General features: G+C 42.7%; 1 protein-coding gene across 1 annotated transcript; it reads right to left on the bottom strand.

Annotated features, from left to right (window-relative positions):
- Window positions 1-11727: 11727 nt before the first annotated feature.
- LOC115113509 (GTP-binding protein RAD-like) lies at window positions 11728-14694 on the bottom strand. The gene is made up of 5 exons (XM_029641265.2): window positions 14587-14694; window positions 13888-14253; window positions 13307-13380; window positions 12906-13110; window positions 11728-12706 (listed from the first exon to the last, which is right to left on the bottom strand). Exons 2-5 carry the CDS (start codon window positions 14240-14242, stop codon window positions 12429-12431), a joined length of 912 nt encoding a protein of 303 aa, XP_029497125.1. The 5' UTR covers window positions 14243-14253; window positions 14587-14694; the 3' UTR covers window positions 11728-12428.
- Window positions 14695-15923: the final 1229 nt, after the last annotated feature.

The raw sequence follows: 15923 nt of genomic DNA, 5'->3' as shown, positions 1-15923 counted from the left end.
TCAGACCTGCACAACGGTCAGGAGGAATTTTGGACCATTCCTCTTTACAAAACTGTTTCAGTTCCACAATATTCTTGCGATGTCTGGTGTGAACCGTTCTCTTGAGGTCATGCCACAGCATCTCAATCGGGTTGAGGTCAGGACTGACTGGGCCACTCCAGAAGGCGTATTTTCTTCTGTTCACGCCATTCTGTTGTTGATTTACTTCAATCTTTTGGGTTGTTGTCCTGTTGCATCACTTAACTTCTGTTGAGCTTCAAAATAATTTGATAAACTAATTTTTCCGTCGGTGATAGCAAGCTGGCAGTAAAGCAGCCTCAAACCATGATGCTCCCTCCACCATAGTTTACATTTGGGATGAGGTTTTGATGTTGGTGTGCTGTACCTTTTTTTCTCCACACATAGTGTTGTGTGTTCCTTCCAAACAACACTACTTTAGTTTCATCTGTCCACAGAATATTTTGCCAGTAGCGCTGTGGAACATCCAGGTGCTCTCTTGCAAATTTCAGACGTGCAGCAATGGGGTTTTTTGGACAGCAGTGGCTTCTTCCATGGTGTCCTCCCATGAACACGATTCTTGTTTAGTGTTTTACCTATTGTAGACTCGTCAACAGAGTTGTTAGCATCTTCCAGATATTTCTGTAAGTCTTTAGCTGACACTAAGATTCTTCTTAACCTCATTGGGCATTCTGCAATGTGGTCTTGTAGTCATCTTTTCTGGGCGGCCACTCCTAGGGAAAGTAGCAACAATGCTGAACTTTCTCCATTTATAGACTATTTGTCTTTACCGTGGACTGACTTTTAGATCTCTTTTGTTAGAAGCATGGTTCACATCAGGCAATGCAGTGTTTTTTATGGGGCAGGGCAGTTCTTACCAAAATCTCCAATGTCGTTTTATTGATTCGACTCCAGGTTAGTTGACTCCTGCTGAGAAGGATACCTGCGAAAAGAACACAAGGTTTCAAGCACTAAGTATCTAAAAGTGCACCTCATAACATGTCAAAAATGTCTCCAATGCTATTTGAAGACATTGTAGTCTCTCACATTTACATATACAGTATTTCTCACCAATTTCCTCCAATCTAAAATTGTAAGATTTTATTAGGAATGTTGTACAGAGATTGAAATTAAGCATGGAGGAAATAGCATTCTTTCACTCAGACTGCTACTCAAATGGCAAATATTGACTTCCTAATTTACAGTTGAAGTAGGTGCCTTTTGTGAAGTGGTGCCTGCAGCAAACCATCCCCACGACATGATTCTGCCACCCCCATGCTTCACGGTTGGGATGGTGTTCTTTGGCTTGCAAGCCTCCCCTTTTTCTCCAAACATAACAATGGTTTTAATTAGCGGCGCCGACAGAGATGGCCGCCTTGCTTCGCGTTCCTAGGAAACTATGCAGTATTTATTTTTATTTTTTACGTGTTATTTCTTACATTGGTACCCCAGGTAATCTTAGGTTTCATTACATACAGTCGGGAGGAACTACTGAATATAAGAGCAACGTCAACTCACCATCATTACGACCAGGAATATGACTCTCCCGAAGCGGATCCTGTGTTTTGCCTTCCACCCATGACAATGGATCGGATCCCAGCCGGCGACCCAAAACAACGACGCCGAAAAAGGGGCAAACGAAGCGGTCTTCTGGTGAGGCTCCGGAGACAGGCACATCGCGCACCACTCCCTAGCATACTACTCGCCAATGTCCAGTCTCTTGACAACAAGGTTGATGAAATCCGAGCAAGGGTAGCATTACAGAGAGAGACATCAGAGACTGTAACATTCTTTGCTTCACGGAAACATGGCTCACTCGAGACACGCTAACGGAGTCGGTGCAGCCAGCTGGTTTCTTCACGCATCACGCCGACAGAAACAAGCATCTTTCTGGTAAGAAGAGGGGTGGAGGGGTATGCCTTATGATTAAAGAGACGTGGTGTGATCATAACAACATATAGGAACTCAAGTCGTTCTGTTCACCTGACTTAGAATTCCTCACAATCAAATGTCGACCACATTATTTACCAAGGGAATTCTCTTCGATTATAATCACAGCCGTATATATTCCCCCCCAAGCAGACACATCGATGGCCCTGAACAAACTTTATTTGACTCTATGTAAACTGGAAACCACATATCCTGAGGCTGCATTCATTGGATGTCATAAGGTGAACGCACCAATTTGTAAGTCGCTCTGGATAAGAGCGTCTGCTAAATGACTTAAATGTAATGTAAATGTAATTGTAGCTGGGGATTTTAACAAGGCTAATCTGAAAACAAGACTCCCTAAATTCTATCAGCATATCGATTGTGCTACCAGGGCTTGTAAAACCCTGGATTATTGTTATTCTAACTTCCACGACGCATATAAGGCCCTCCCCCGCATCTTTTCGGAAAAGCTGACCACGACTCCATTTTGTTGCTCCCAGCCTACAGACAGAAACTAAAACAAGAAGCTCCCATGCTCAGGTCTGTTCAACCCTGGTCTGACCAATCTCATTCCACGCTTCAAGACTGCTTCAATCACGTGGATTGGGATATGTTCCGCATTGCATCCAACAACAACATTGACGAATACGCTGATTCGGTGAGGGAGTTCATTAGAAAGTGCATCGGTGATGTTATTCCCACAGCAACGATTAAAACATTCCCAAACCAGAAACTGTGAATTGATGGCAGCATTCGCGTGAAACTGAAAGTGTGAACCACTGCTTTTAACCAGGGCAAGGTGACCGGAAACATGACCGAATACAAACAGTGTAGCTATTCCCTCCGCAAGGCAATCAAACAAGCAAAGTGTCAGTATAGAGACAAAGTAGAGTCGCAATTAAATGGCTCATACACAAGAGGTATGTGGCAGGGTCTACAGTCAATCACGGATTACAAAAAGAAAACCAGCCCCGTAGTGGACCAGGATGTCAAGCTCCCAGACAGACTAAAAACTTTTTTGCTCACTTTGAGGACAATACAGTGTCACTGACACGGCCCGCTACCAAAACCTGCAGGCTCTCCTTCACTACAGCCGAGGTGAGTAAAACATTTAAACGTGTTAACCCTCGCAAGGCTGCAGGCCCAGACGGCATCCTCAGCCGCGTCCTCAGAGCATGCGCAGACCAGCTGGCTGGTGTGTTTACAGACATATTCAATCAAATCTTATACAAGTCTGCTGTTCTCACATGCTTCAAGAGGGCCACCATTGTTCCTGTTCCCAAGAAAGCTAAGGTAACTGAGCTAAACGACTACCGCCCCGTAGCACTCACTTCCGTCATCATGAAGTGCTTAGAGACTAGTCAAGGACCATATCACCTCCACCCTACCTGACACCCTAGACCCACTCCAATTTGCTTATCACCCCAATAGGGCCACAGACGCCGCAATCGCAACCACACTGCACACTGCCCTAACCCATCTGGACAAGAGGAATATCTATGTGAGAATGCTGTTAATCGACTACAGCTCAGTATTTAACACCATAGTACCCTCCAAACCCTGGGTCTCGACCCCGACCTGTGCAACTGGGTACTGGTCTTCCTGACGGGCCACCCCCAGGTGGTGAGGGTAGGTAACAACATCTTCACCCCGCTGATCCTCAACACTGGGGCCCCACAAGGGTGCGTTCTGAGCCCTCTCTATTCACCCACGACTGCGTGGCCATGCACGCCTCCAACTCAATCATCAAGTTTGCGGACGACACTACAGTGGTAGGCTTGATTACCAACAACGACGAGACGGCCTACAGGGAGGAGGTGAGGGCCCTCGGAGTGTGGTGTCAGGAAAATTAACTCACACTCAACGTCAACAAAACAAAGGGGATGATTGTGGACTTCAGGAAACAGCAGAGGGAGCACCCCCCTATCCACATCGACGGGACAGTAGTGGAGAGGGTAGTAAGTTTTAAGTCCCTCGGCGTACACATGACGGACAAACTGAATCGGTCCACCCACACAGACAGCGTTGTGAAGAAGGTGCAGCAGCGCAGGAGGCTGAAGAAATCACCCCGCTATCATCCAGAAGGCGAGGTCAGTACAGGTGCATCAAAGCAGGGACCGAGAGACTGAAAAACAGCTTCTATCTCAAGGCCATCAGACTGTTAAACAGCCACCACTAACATTGAGAAGCTGCTGCCAACATACTGACTCAACTCTAGCCACTTTTAATAATGGAAATTGATGTAAAAAATGTATCACTAGCCACTTTAAACAATGCCACTTAATTTAATGTTTACATACCCTACATTACTCATCTCATATGTATATGTATACACTGTACTCTATATCATCTACTGCATCTTGCCATCTTTATGTAATACATGTATCACTAGCCACTTTAAACTATGCCACTTTATGTTTATATACCCTACATTACTCATCTCATATGTATATACTGTACTCTATACCATCTAATGCATCTTGCCTATGCCGTTCTGTACCATCACTCATTCATATATCGTTATGTACATATTCTTTATCCCTTTACACGTGTGTGTATACGGTAGTAGTTGTGGAATTGTTAGGTTAGATTACTCGTTAGTTATTACTGCATTGTCGGAACTAGAAGCACAAGCATTTCGCTACACTTGCATTAACATCTGCTAACCATGTATATGTGACAAATACAATTTTATTTTATTTGGCCATTATGGCCAAACAGTTCTATTTTTGTTTCATCAGACCAGAGGACATTTTTCCAAAAAGTATGATCTTTGTCCCCATGTGCAGTCTAGCTTTTTTAAGGCAGTTTTGGAGCAGTGGCTCTTCCTTGCTGAACGGCCTTTCAGGTCATGTCGATATAGTGCTCGTTTCCTGTGGATATAGATACTTTTGTACCTGTTTCCTCCAGCATCTTCACAAGGTCCTTTGCTGTTGTTCTGGGATTGATTTGCACTTTTTGTACCAAAGTACGTTCATCTCTAGGAGACCGAACGCGTCTCCTTCCTGAGCGGTATGACAGCTACGTGGTCCCATGGTGTTTATACTTGCGTACTATTGTTTGTACAGATGAACATGATACCTTCAGGCATTTGCAAATTGCTCACAAGGATGAACCAGACTTGTGGAGGTCTACAATTATTTTTTCTGAGGTCTTGGCTGATTTCTTTTGATTTTCCCATGATGTCAAGCAAAGAGGAACTGAGTTTGAAGGTAGGCCTTGAAATACATCCACAGGTACACTCAAATGATGTCAATTAGCCTACCAGAAGCTTCTAAAGCCATGACATCATTTTCTGGAATTTTCCAAGCTGTGTATGTAAACGTCTGACCCACTGGAATTATGATACAGTGAATTACAAGTGAAATAATCTGTCTGTAAACGATTGTTGGAAAAATCACTTGTGTCATGCACAAAGTAGATGTCCTAACCGACTTGCCAAAACTATAGTTTGTTAACAAGAAAGTTGTGTAGTGGTTGAAAAACGAGTTTTAATGACTCCAACCTATGTGTATGTAAACTTCCTGACTTCCACTGTAGATCTGTCTTCCGTTCCTGTAATGACTGGCTCTGCCTGTCACTCAATTCTGGGCTAATGTGGGTGACATTACTTGACTTCCTGTGCTAATTATTTTCTTGAATGGCAATTACAGCTGAGAAGCTGGGGGGAAAAACTCACTTCCAGCTAAAAGTAAATTCAACTGTAAGTATGAATGGCGAATACAAGTTAATTAAGACACATACGGTAGCCTAAATATCTAATCTGATTGTAATTAAGTAAGGATACTGTGTCTCATTTGGTCTTGCTTGACAGTACATTGTTTGAGGACAAGCCAGAGATAATACACCCCAATTAAAACAAATCATTGCAATATATTGCATTCAATTTTATGGTATTTTTGATGACGATGATTACAATATCGTTCCATCCCATCCAATCTCATAGGTCACATTGCATTCCATCTTTGCCAATGGCCATAATAACCGCATGGATGACTAATCACATGTATTGTAAACATATCACTACATGCAGAGATAATGCCATAAATGTGTGATTGTCAACCTGCAGGGAGTAAGATGGCTGCTTCTCTCTGTCCAGAGGCTTCAAGGCGTAAAGAAATCCTGCCTCAACAAAGATCCCCTCATCGTCCCCTGTCGCCATCACGTCAGTGGAGGGAGCTGGGAGGTTAGGGAGCTGTGTTGGACAAGGACAAAAATATTCATTCAATCTACAATTCCCCCTTCAATACAATTAGACGGTTAGTTTAGTATTCTCGGCAAGAGTAAGATTGGAGTTCAAATAAAACTGCTGCTTACTGTGTGTCGTCAAATGTTGACCTTTTATATCAAAGTTGAGAGGATAACTATATGTCGCTGCAAGCACAGGAGATCTCTGGGCCTTGTGTAATGGATTTTTGCTCTGCTCATTCAAAGTCAATTGAACATTCATCCGTTCTATGATGTGTAAATGGTTGAGTATGCGCATGTATAGCTCCATCTGGCAATCCTTTTGAATCTTTTGAGTGAGCGGTTATGTGTCATAATGACCGTCGACATTTTCCCCCTTATGGAAAACTTGTTCGCCGCTGACAGTTTGTTCTCAAGGATGTCACAAGCTGCTGGCAGAGGGGCTGTCACGAAAAACAGACACCCTCTGTTCCAGATCCACAATGCCCGTGTCTGACCCAGCCGCGGTCAGGTATGAATGGTCACGGTATCCTAGTCATGGTGGTGGTGTGACTGTATGTCGTAGAGGACTGTCGTGCAGCCTGGCCTGGCATGGTGTGGCTGTGGCATGGCTCGAGCAGCCACTCAGCACTGCATGTTTTACGGCTTCACATACCACATAGCAACTGGCTCTCAGCTGCCACAGCCGTGCCAATGATCTCGGCATGCGTTCAACTCCTGAGAACCCAACATTTTGATTTGGTCTGGGAACCTTATTTTTTTTGACTGCTCCATAACCTAATTTTAGACCAACAGGCTGAAAAGTCTATATTTAAAAGCTGTGCAGTGGTTGACAATGTAGCTAATCGTTCACACCAAACATTCTTCTCTTGTTATGCCTCTAATGCGTTGACATGAAATGCAAATGTTTTCATGACAAAAATGTATCTTTGTCATTCTTAGGCCGGTAGCCTAGTGGTTAGAGCGTTGGACTAGTAACTGAAAGGTTGCAAGATTGAATCCCTGAGCCGACAAGATAAAAATCTGTTGTTCTGCCCCTGAACAAGGAAGTTAACCCACTGTTCCTTTTTAAGAAATTTAAAAAAATATTTTACCTTTATTTAACCAGGCAAGTCCGTTAAGAACACATTCTTATTTTCAATGACGGCCTAGGAACAGTGGGTTAACTGCCTGTTCAGGGGGAGAACGACAGATTTGTGCCTTGTCAGCTCGGGGGTTTGAACTCGCAACCTTCCGGTTACTAGTCCAACCACTAGGCTACCCTGCCAGGTTAAGGGTTAAGGTTAGGAGTTAGGAGTTAGGTTAAAGGGTTAAGGTTAGGGGAAGGGTTAGCTAAGTAGTTGCAAAAAAAGTAGACAGTATTTGCAAAGTTATACACCCGACCAACCATCCTCCTAGACCAGTTAACCCACTGTTCCTAGGCTGTCATTGAAAATAAGAATTTCTTCTTAAACTGACTTGCCGGGGAAGAAATTAAATAAGAAACATTCATGTTATGATAAAACCCCAGCAATCATGTGCCAGAGCAGAATACCTGAGAAGTTCAGAGCCATTCAAAAAGTAAAGCGGGTGAGAAAACAACTCTGACTCATAGACCTGACTGTCAGTGCCGTTCCTGCTCAAGAACACACATTTTTTGAGTAATAATGTTGTCCTTTCCACGCGAACACAAAGTAGTGCCAATTATCCGACCTCCACACCTTCACCGTGTCCGCCATTAGAGTGAATCTGAGGTGTGTTTTGATCATACATCATGCAAAAAGGAAGAACGTTGACTGGACCGCGGATTGAATTTGACAGCTTCAAAAGGCCTCCAATTACGGTGTCAAACACGTGCGCTGACAGGACAAACCTGATTGACAGGACAAACCTGATGATTTCTAGGTGGCATTTTGAAAATAATTATCCTGCCATGAATGCAGTGCTGGCGGTCTAGCATTGAACAGACAGCCAGAGGCGCTCCAATTTTTTTTTAGTGATGAGGGGGCTGTGCGGGAGTAGCTCCATCATAATTACATATTGAGCGTTAAGTGCAGTGCAACAGCGAAACGTAGCTTTTTTTTATGGCCCTTCTCCCGCTTTAATTTGCATATAGCCATTAATACATAAATCTCAGCAGGACCAGGGTATGATGCATCACATAGACTGGCAGAAATATGGAGAGAATTATTCCTTCATTATTATTTCCCGATAAGCAAGCTGCTTTGATGTAAAAAAAATAATATTTTTTATAAATGGTCCAACTAACTCAAAAGTCTTACCGTGGCCAGGTACCATGGGAAAATACCATAGTTTTCAGGGATGCCAATTTTAAGATTGGTTCCTGAGCACGGTGCAGGAGTACCACCAACCACAAAATTCCAAGGAGACAAAGAACATTATGAATTTCAATCATTTAAGTCGAAGTTTGTTTTCCCAAAAACAGTATAAATAATACTACTAATCTGAGATGGCTGTAATAACTTGTGGCCACATTCAAAGGAAACACACTTCTAATCAGTGTAATGATAAAGATGGACGTAACTTATCTTCTAGTCATGTGTTTTTGTAACTGTATATCTGTAAAGTTAGGTGGCTAACATTAGCTTTTTTTTTTTTTTTTAAATTTACCTTTATTTAACTAGGCAAGTCAGTTAAGAACAAATTCTTATTTTCAATGACAGCCTAGGAAGAGTGGGTTAACTGCCTGTTCAGGGGCAGAACGACAGATTTGTACCTTGTCAGCTCGGGGGTTAGAACTTGCAACCTTCCGGTTACTAGTCCAACGCTCTAACCACTAGGCTACCCTGCCGGGTTAAGGGTTAAGGTTAGGAGTTAGGTTAAAGGGTTAAGGTTAGGGGAAGGGTTAGCTAAGTAGTTGCAAAGTCGCAAAAAAAGTAGACAGTATTTGCAAAGTTATACACCTGACCAACCATCCTCCTTTAGTTTTTGCCTTAATTAAGTAACCTTATGTACCCATACCAAAACCATACTATTTTGGGTGCACTATGTTACGTCTAGTCTGTGAGACCAGGGTGCACTCTCTGTTTCCCAGCACACGGTTATACCTGCAACACAAAACAGCCTAGCAATGAATTGTTCTCTCTATAACAAGAATAGATAGATAAATAAATAAATGCATATTATGACTTTATAGTATGTGTTAGATGGTCACAAAAGACAAGGCAATAGGCACAAGAAATAGTTAATGATGAGATTTGGCACTCCAATAATTCCCCCCAAATAAAATAATGCTGGGCACACTTGTGCCGGGAACCTCTGTGCCTCACTGATGGCCCATCGCGCAGACAGCACGCAGACAGCAATTCACAACATCCATAGGCAATTCACTTGCAACAATATTTACATGTCTTATTTATGATTCACAAAGACCGGCGAATGAAAACAAACTCACTCTCTGAACCTCAACCTGTAGGCCAGAATAAGAGCCTATACCTCACAAACTGAATCAATCAATGGCGAACATCACTTATTTACCTAACACTCCACGATCATTTTTAGAAGAAAAATGTTCATTCGAAAACGTTGCATTTATTTTGTCTTACCTTCTCTCAACCATATGCGTGTTCCCTATGAAGGTGGGAGAACGGTTTGAATAGTGTGGAAATACGAAGTGTGTTTGCAGGACTCTCCAGTTTGTTTTACTACCTTGTTTCCTTCCAAGTAATGCTGTTGGTCCACAAGACTCCAGTCCACTGAACAATCTAATGGATTCATATTTATGAGGACATCAATCAAATAACAAGGAAGTCTGTTTTATATGTACCCTTCCGTTCAAAAGTCTGTGGTCACTTATAAACGTCCTTGTTTTTGAAAGAGACTCACATTTTTTTGTCCATTAAAATAACATCAGAAAAAAAAAGATCAGAAATGCAGTGTAGACATTGTTAATGTTGTAAATTACTATTGTAGCGGCTGATGTTTTTATGGAATATCTACATAAGCGTACAGAGACCCATTATCAGCAACCATCACTCCTGTGTTCCAATGGCACGTTGTGTGAGCTAATCCAAGTTTATCATTTTAAAAGGCTAATTGATCATTAGAAAACCCTTTTAAAATTGTTAGCACAGCTGAAAACTGTTGTGCTGATTAAAGAAGCAATCAAACTGGCCTTCTTTAGACTAGTTGAGTATCTGGAGCATCAGTATTTGTGGGTTCAATTACAGGCTCAAAATGGCTAGAAACAAAGACCTTCTGAAACTCGTCAGTCTATTCTTGTTCTGAGAAATGAAAGCTATTCCATGCGAGAAATTGCCAAGAAACTGAAGATCTTGTACAACCCTGCGTACTATTCCCTTCACAGGACAGCGCAAACTGGCTCTAACCAGAATAGAAAGAGGTGTGGGAGGCCCGGGTGCACAACTGAGCAAGAGGACAAGTACATTAGTATGTATAGTTTGAGAAACAGACACCTCATAAGTCCTCAACTGGCAGCTTCCTTAAATAGTACAAAACACCCGTCTCAACGTCAACAGTGAAGAGGCGACTCCGGGATGCTGGCCTTCTAGGCAGAGTTGCAATGAAAAAGCCATATTTCAGACTGGCCAATAAAAAGAAAAGATTAAGATGGACAAAAGAACACAGACAATTTTTTTTATTTTACTAGGCAAGTCAGTTAAGAACAAATTCTTATTTTCAATGACAGCCTAGGAACAGTGGGTTACTGCCAGAACAACAGATTTGTACCTTGTCAGGTCAGGGGTATGAACTTGCAACCTTCCGGTTACTAGTCCAATGCTCTAACCACTAGGCTACCCTGCCGCCCCAGACAGAGGACAGAGGAAGATTGGAAAAAAGTGTTATGGACAGACAAATCTAAGTTTGAGGTGTTCGGATCACAAAGAACATTTGTGAGAAGCAGAAAACTTGAAAAGATGCTGGAGGAGTGCTTGATACCATCTGCCAAGCATGGTGGAGGCAATGTGATGGTCTGGGGGTGCTTTGGTGGTGGTAAAGTGGGAGACTTGTACAGGGTAAAAGGGATCTTGAAGAAGAAAGGCTATCACTCCATTTTGCAACGCCATGCCATACCCTGTGGACGACACATAATTGGAGCCAATTTCCTCCTACAACAGGACAATGACCCAAAGCACAGCTCCAAACTATGCAGTAACTATTTAGGAAAGCAGCAGTCAGCTGGTATTCTGTCTATTATGGAGTGGCCAGCACAGTCACCAGATTTCAACCCTATTGAGCTGTTGTGGGACCAGTTTGACAGTATCATACGTAAGAAGTGCCCATATCAAGCCAATCCAATTTGTGGGAGGTGCTTCAGGAAGCATGGTGTGAAATCTCTTCAGATTACCTCAACAAATTGACAACAAGAATGCCAAAGGTCTACAAGGCTTTAATTGCTGCAAATGGAGGATTCTTTAACGAAAGCAAAATTTGAAAAACACAATTATATTTCAATTAAAAATCATTATTTATAACCTTTTCAACATCTTGACTATATTTCCTATCCACTTTGCAACGCATTTCATGTATGTTTTCATTGAAAACAAGGACATTTCTAAGTGACCCCAAACTTTTTAACGGTAGTGTATTGAACTTTCGTTTTTGGTGTAGTCTAATTGTTTTATGACCTGGGCAAGAAAAAATATGAAATAGTTGTATTTCGTTTTTTTTATTAAAAAAGTAAATATAACAAAATTATTGAATATTAAAAGGAAGTGAAAATCAACTGTATTTAAAACAAAACATTAAATTCACATGACAAATATAACTTATTATTGCTTTCTTCATTCACATCTGGACTGAAGGATAGGACAAAAGAATCATATATTTTTTCCAAAACCTTGGCCTAACCCCCATTACACATTATTCCTGTCCTTAGTATCATGGCCAAAGTACGAACCTGCGTACCCAGTTTCAAGTAAAAATGACTCCATGTGACAGAATGCAGTGAAATCACTGTGCTTACAGTTCCATTGCTTTTCAGGACTGTGTACCATAATCTAATCTTTAATGAGGGCTATATACAACTCTACCAACACTAAATGGAGTAGAACCAAACACACTGTCCCCCATTATCAAGGCAATCTTACAACTCATGGTTGAAAATAACAAGCCTTGGTGGATTGAATATACATACACAAGAAGTATCAACAACTATACATAAGCAAGACAAAAGAAAACTGAAACCTCATGCAGATCATTAACATGGACATGTCTGTTGGTGTTTAATGAATATAATAAAATATATAATTTCTGTACAGCTCTATCAGTCCTTGGGGTTAGTGTTAAAAAAACACACAGCGTCTGGTCTTGAAGGCCAAAGAGAAAACAGCAGTCCATATACTGTACTCTCAGAGGACCGAGAGGTCATGGCAGGACTTGGACTTCTGTCTGAAGGCCATCTTCTTGTTCTTCCGGGCCACCATACGGCCCAGGAAACGCTTGGCCTTCTTGCCAATGCTCTCGCGTCGTTTGCAGTTGGCCATACGGCGAGCGTTCTCCTCCTTGCTGTCTTTGCGCAGCCGGATCTGCCGGACCATGCCCTCGAACAGGTCCCTGACGTTGTGGTGGAGATTGGCTGAGGTCTCGATGAACTTGCAGTCAAACACCACAGCGCAGGCGCTGCCCTCTGCAACAAACAAAAAAAGAAAAGAGGGGAGGCGCAGGTGAGAATCTATAATGTTCCCTGGGGACAGTGACTTCACCCTCGTCATTTTGCCTTCGCATAACACCTTGATTACGAGCTTTAACTACGGCAGTCATTCTAACGTAAGTACCACTATGCAAATACAGAGATGCCTTGGACAGAAGAGATCACCGTCACTTACCATCCACAGAGACTTCTCTGGACCGCACCAGGTCGCTCTTGTTGCCCACAAGGATGATGGGAATGTTCTCAGACTGGCGAGCTCTGCGCAGCTGGATGCGTAGCTCTGACGCCTTCTCAAAGCTGGACTTGTCTGTCACTGAGTAGACGATGATGTAGGCGTCACCTATCCTCATGCACTGTTCCTTCAGCCACTGACTGTTATCCTGCAGGCGAAAGAGGAATAGAATTTGATTAGTTACATTGCTTATCCAATCAAAAGCTGCAGGTGCTCCAATGAGTTGTTGGAGTGGTATATTACATTGACACCAGCATCAGAGCACTACACATTACATCAAATGATATGCTATGACCAATACCCATTTTCTGAGGGTCAAACTGAAATTGCATTCTATGCCTCACCTGTTCCCAAATGTCGTACAACAAGATGGACGCCTCCTCCTCGTCCACCTCGATCGATCTGTCATATGTGTTTCCTGAAACAAAAGCAAGCAGACAGATAAATACTCCTGGCCAAAATGAATTGTACCCGCTAACTGGGTCAAGTGTGAGATGTCACTCACCATTGCCCATTTCATGATGCCTTTAGTACAGCCTATTAACTTTCAATTAACCTATATCCGTGATGGGTACTACTGTGCATTACTGTCTCCTTCCCTCAGTCATTGATTTTCATATCTCTCCCATCCACTATCTCTGTGGCTGTATATGTCAACAGCAGTACTTTGATGTGTGGCGCCTTACTGACTGGATGGAAATAGCAATAATCAATGTACTTCAGCCTGTGTGCCAAGATGATATGGAAACCAATCCTATATTTACTTAGGTTGGCCTATGTGCATTAGCTCTAATGGGTTGCTGAGGACAGCCACGGTGAAACAGTTCTTGTCTTTGCTTTAAAAAAAAAAGTATTGCTTTGTGGTGTATTCTCAATGCCATATAAACTTCAACTCCATCATCAGTAATGATCATCAGACACACACCTGTCTCGTCGCAGTCGTGACCATCCTCGACTCCACCGAAAATACGTGCCAGGCTAGACTTGCCGACACCCTGCTCGCCGAGGAGAACCACCTTGTACACCTGTCCCTCGGAGTCGCTGCCGGAGGATATAACCGAATCGGACGAGTCCGATACACAGCTGTCTCGGTGAGGCTCACCGGGGGTGTAGGACGTGCGGCGCATGAGGTTGGACAGCTCTCCAGTTTGCGCTTTGCGCATCTCGCGGTCGTCCACTGGCATGCTTCTTCTGTGCAGGTTCTGCAGGTGCATGGGAAACGGCATGCTCCCTCTTCTTTTGTCCATGTTCCGCAATTTGTCACTTTTGTTCAAAGTCATGACTTTTTGGTCTGTGAAATAGATACGCTCTTTAGTAAGATTCTGCTAACATGAAAAGCAACCAACTCCGACAAAAAATGCATTTCTCATCACTATGCCTAGGTGTTGATTTAAAAAAAAAATCCTTTATTAGGCCACAGTTTATATGAACTTTTCTGTCATATTTATGTGAACAAAGTCATTTAAGACAATAATGTGCCTGTGTCCTATAATATTAATTACGGTTTGATGGAGCATTGAGCAATGTTAAAATTGAAGTTGAACTCAAATGATTTGAAACAGCCATAGCCTAATTAATGTATTATCACGACTGCAAACTCATTCAATTCCATAAGCAAACTTACATTTGATGTGGGTCTGACGTATTCCAAAATCCTGAACCAGGCAATCCACTTGCGATCTATCCTTCAGTGAAGAAAAGTTTCGGTTTGATCCAGTGAAACGTACGGATCCCCATATTTATCTAGTAGCCGAGCGAGTGACGTCACCATGAGGCAGGGTTTGCCTCTCGAGAGTCACGTCTCAGGGAGGAGAGGGAGTGTGGACCGCTCTACAGAGACGTGATGGAAAGTGATGCGCAGGCGGGCTGAGGGATTCTCCTCTCCTCTCCTGCAATGCAATGCCATCATGCCACTGATGTAATTATTTTTGCCGATGTAATTCGGCCATTTACTCTCAATAAATTATAGCCTACCTGCGTTGAAGGGGCTGGCTAACTTGCATAGTTTTAACACCAGTTGGCCCAGAGCCATGGAGAGTTGGTGATGGAGGGCGCTAAAATTCATCTGGACAGTTAAGTTTTTTTCCCAGCCATTCGCAAGGCTGGCAATGTTCAATCAAACATTTTAAATAACACGATTTGTTTGTTATTGATCAGTTATGTGCTACAAGTTGTCAGTGGATTAGCCAAGAGCATCTGAGACATCAAGCATTTCCAATAGATGCTTCTCAGCATTTCGGCCCATAGGTCGCGTAGCCTTGGTGACACGAAGTTGTGAATGAGGCGAATGTGAAAAAAAGCGGCTGTTCACCACAGAAACAGGACACATTATTTCTTAAAACGACGCCTAGACATATCACTGGGGACACGGGTATCCCACAAGACTCAGCAGGCGACAGGAAAGAAAGCCCATGAAAGAAAGCCATTGCGATCCAAATTGATGATGATTTCCCATGCATCAGTCTGATTGAGGTTATTTAACCTGGTCTGTTGTCGCCATCAGGTGGTGATTATGTGAAATGCACAATGTTATTGTAGGCTGCTGGAACTGCCAGGTCTGTCTGCTCCCTGAGAAGGAGAGAAGATCAGTGACAAAGGAATATTTACGAGCTTACCTCATTATTATCTCTGGCAAGTTGGCAAGCCTCATTCCTCATGACAATGGTCAATGCATAAAGTCATTGGGTGGTGTATTGGTGGACAGACAGACTAAAGTTAAACACCTTCTCAAGTGACATTAACAGTAACACAGTTCCCAAAGGTTGTCAGTTGAATAGCACAATGTTTCCAAAAACATGTATTGATCAGATCTTTTCATTGATTGATTTTTTTTCTTTGTTGCCGAGGCTTTTTTTCGGTGCTCTATAAAACGTGTTTGACTCACTAGGTTGCTCTGACTCAGTGGTAGCCTGTACTTTTTAAAATGGGTCAGACAGTGCCATATATATTTACAGGAAGAGG

The sequence above is a fragment of the Oncorhynchus nerka genome, linkage group LG28 (assembly GCF_034236695.1).
Source record: "Oncorhynchus nerka isolate Pitt River linkage group LG28, Oner_Uvic_2.0, whole genome shotgun sequence".
Lineage (NCBI taxonomy): Eukaryota > Metazoa > Chordata > Actinopteri > Salmoniformes > Salmonidae > Oncorhynchus > Oncorhynchus nerka.
The sequence above is the reverse complement of the archived record's forward strand: the minus strand, read 5'-3'. Positions and strand labels throughout refer to the sequence as shown.

Bases quoted from the DNA above. Each gene is read 5' to 3' on its own strand.
- LOC115113509 (XM_029641265.2), bottom strand. From the start codon at position 14,242: ATGACTTTGAACAAAAGTGACAAATTGCGGAACATGGACAAAAGAAGA. The intron at 13,111-13,306 runs GTGAGGCATAGA...TTTCGCCTGCAG, and splicing joins TGTACGACATTTGGGAACAG to GATAACAGTCAGTGGCTGAA. The intron at 12,707-12,905 runs GTAAGTGACGGT...TGTTTGTTGCAG, and splicing joins CAGAGAAGTCTCTGTGGATG to AGGGCAGCGCCTGCGCTGTG.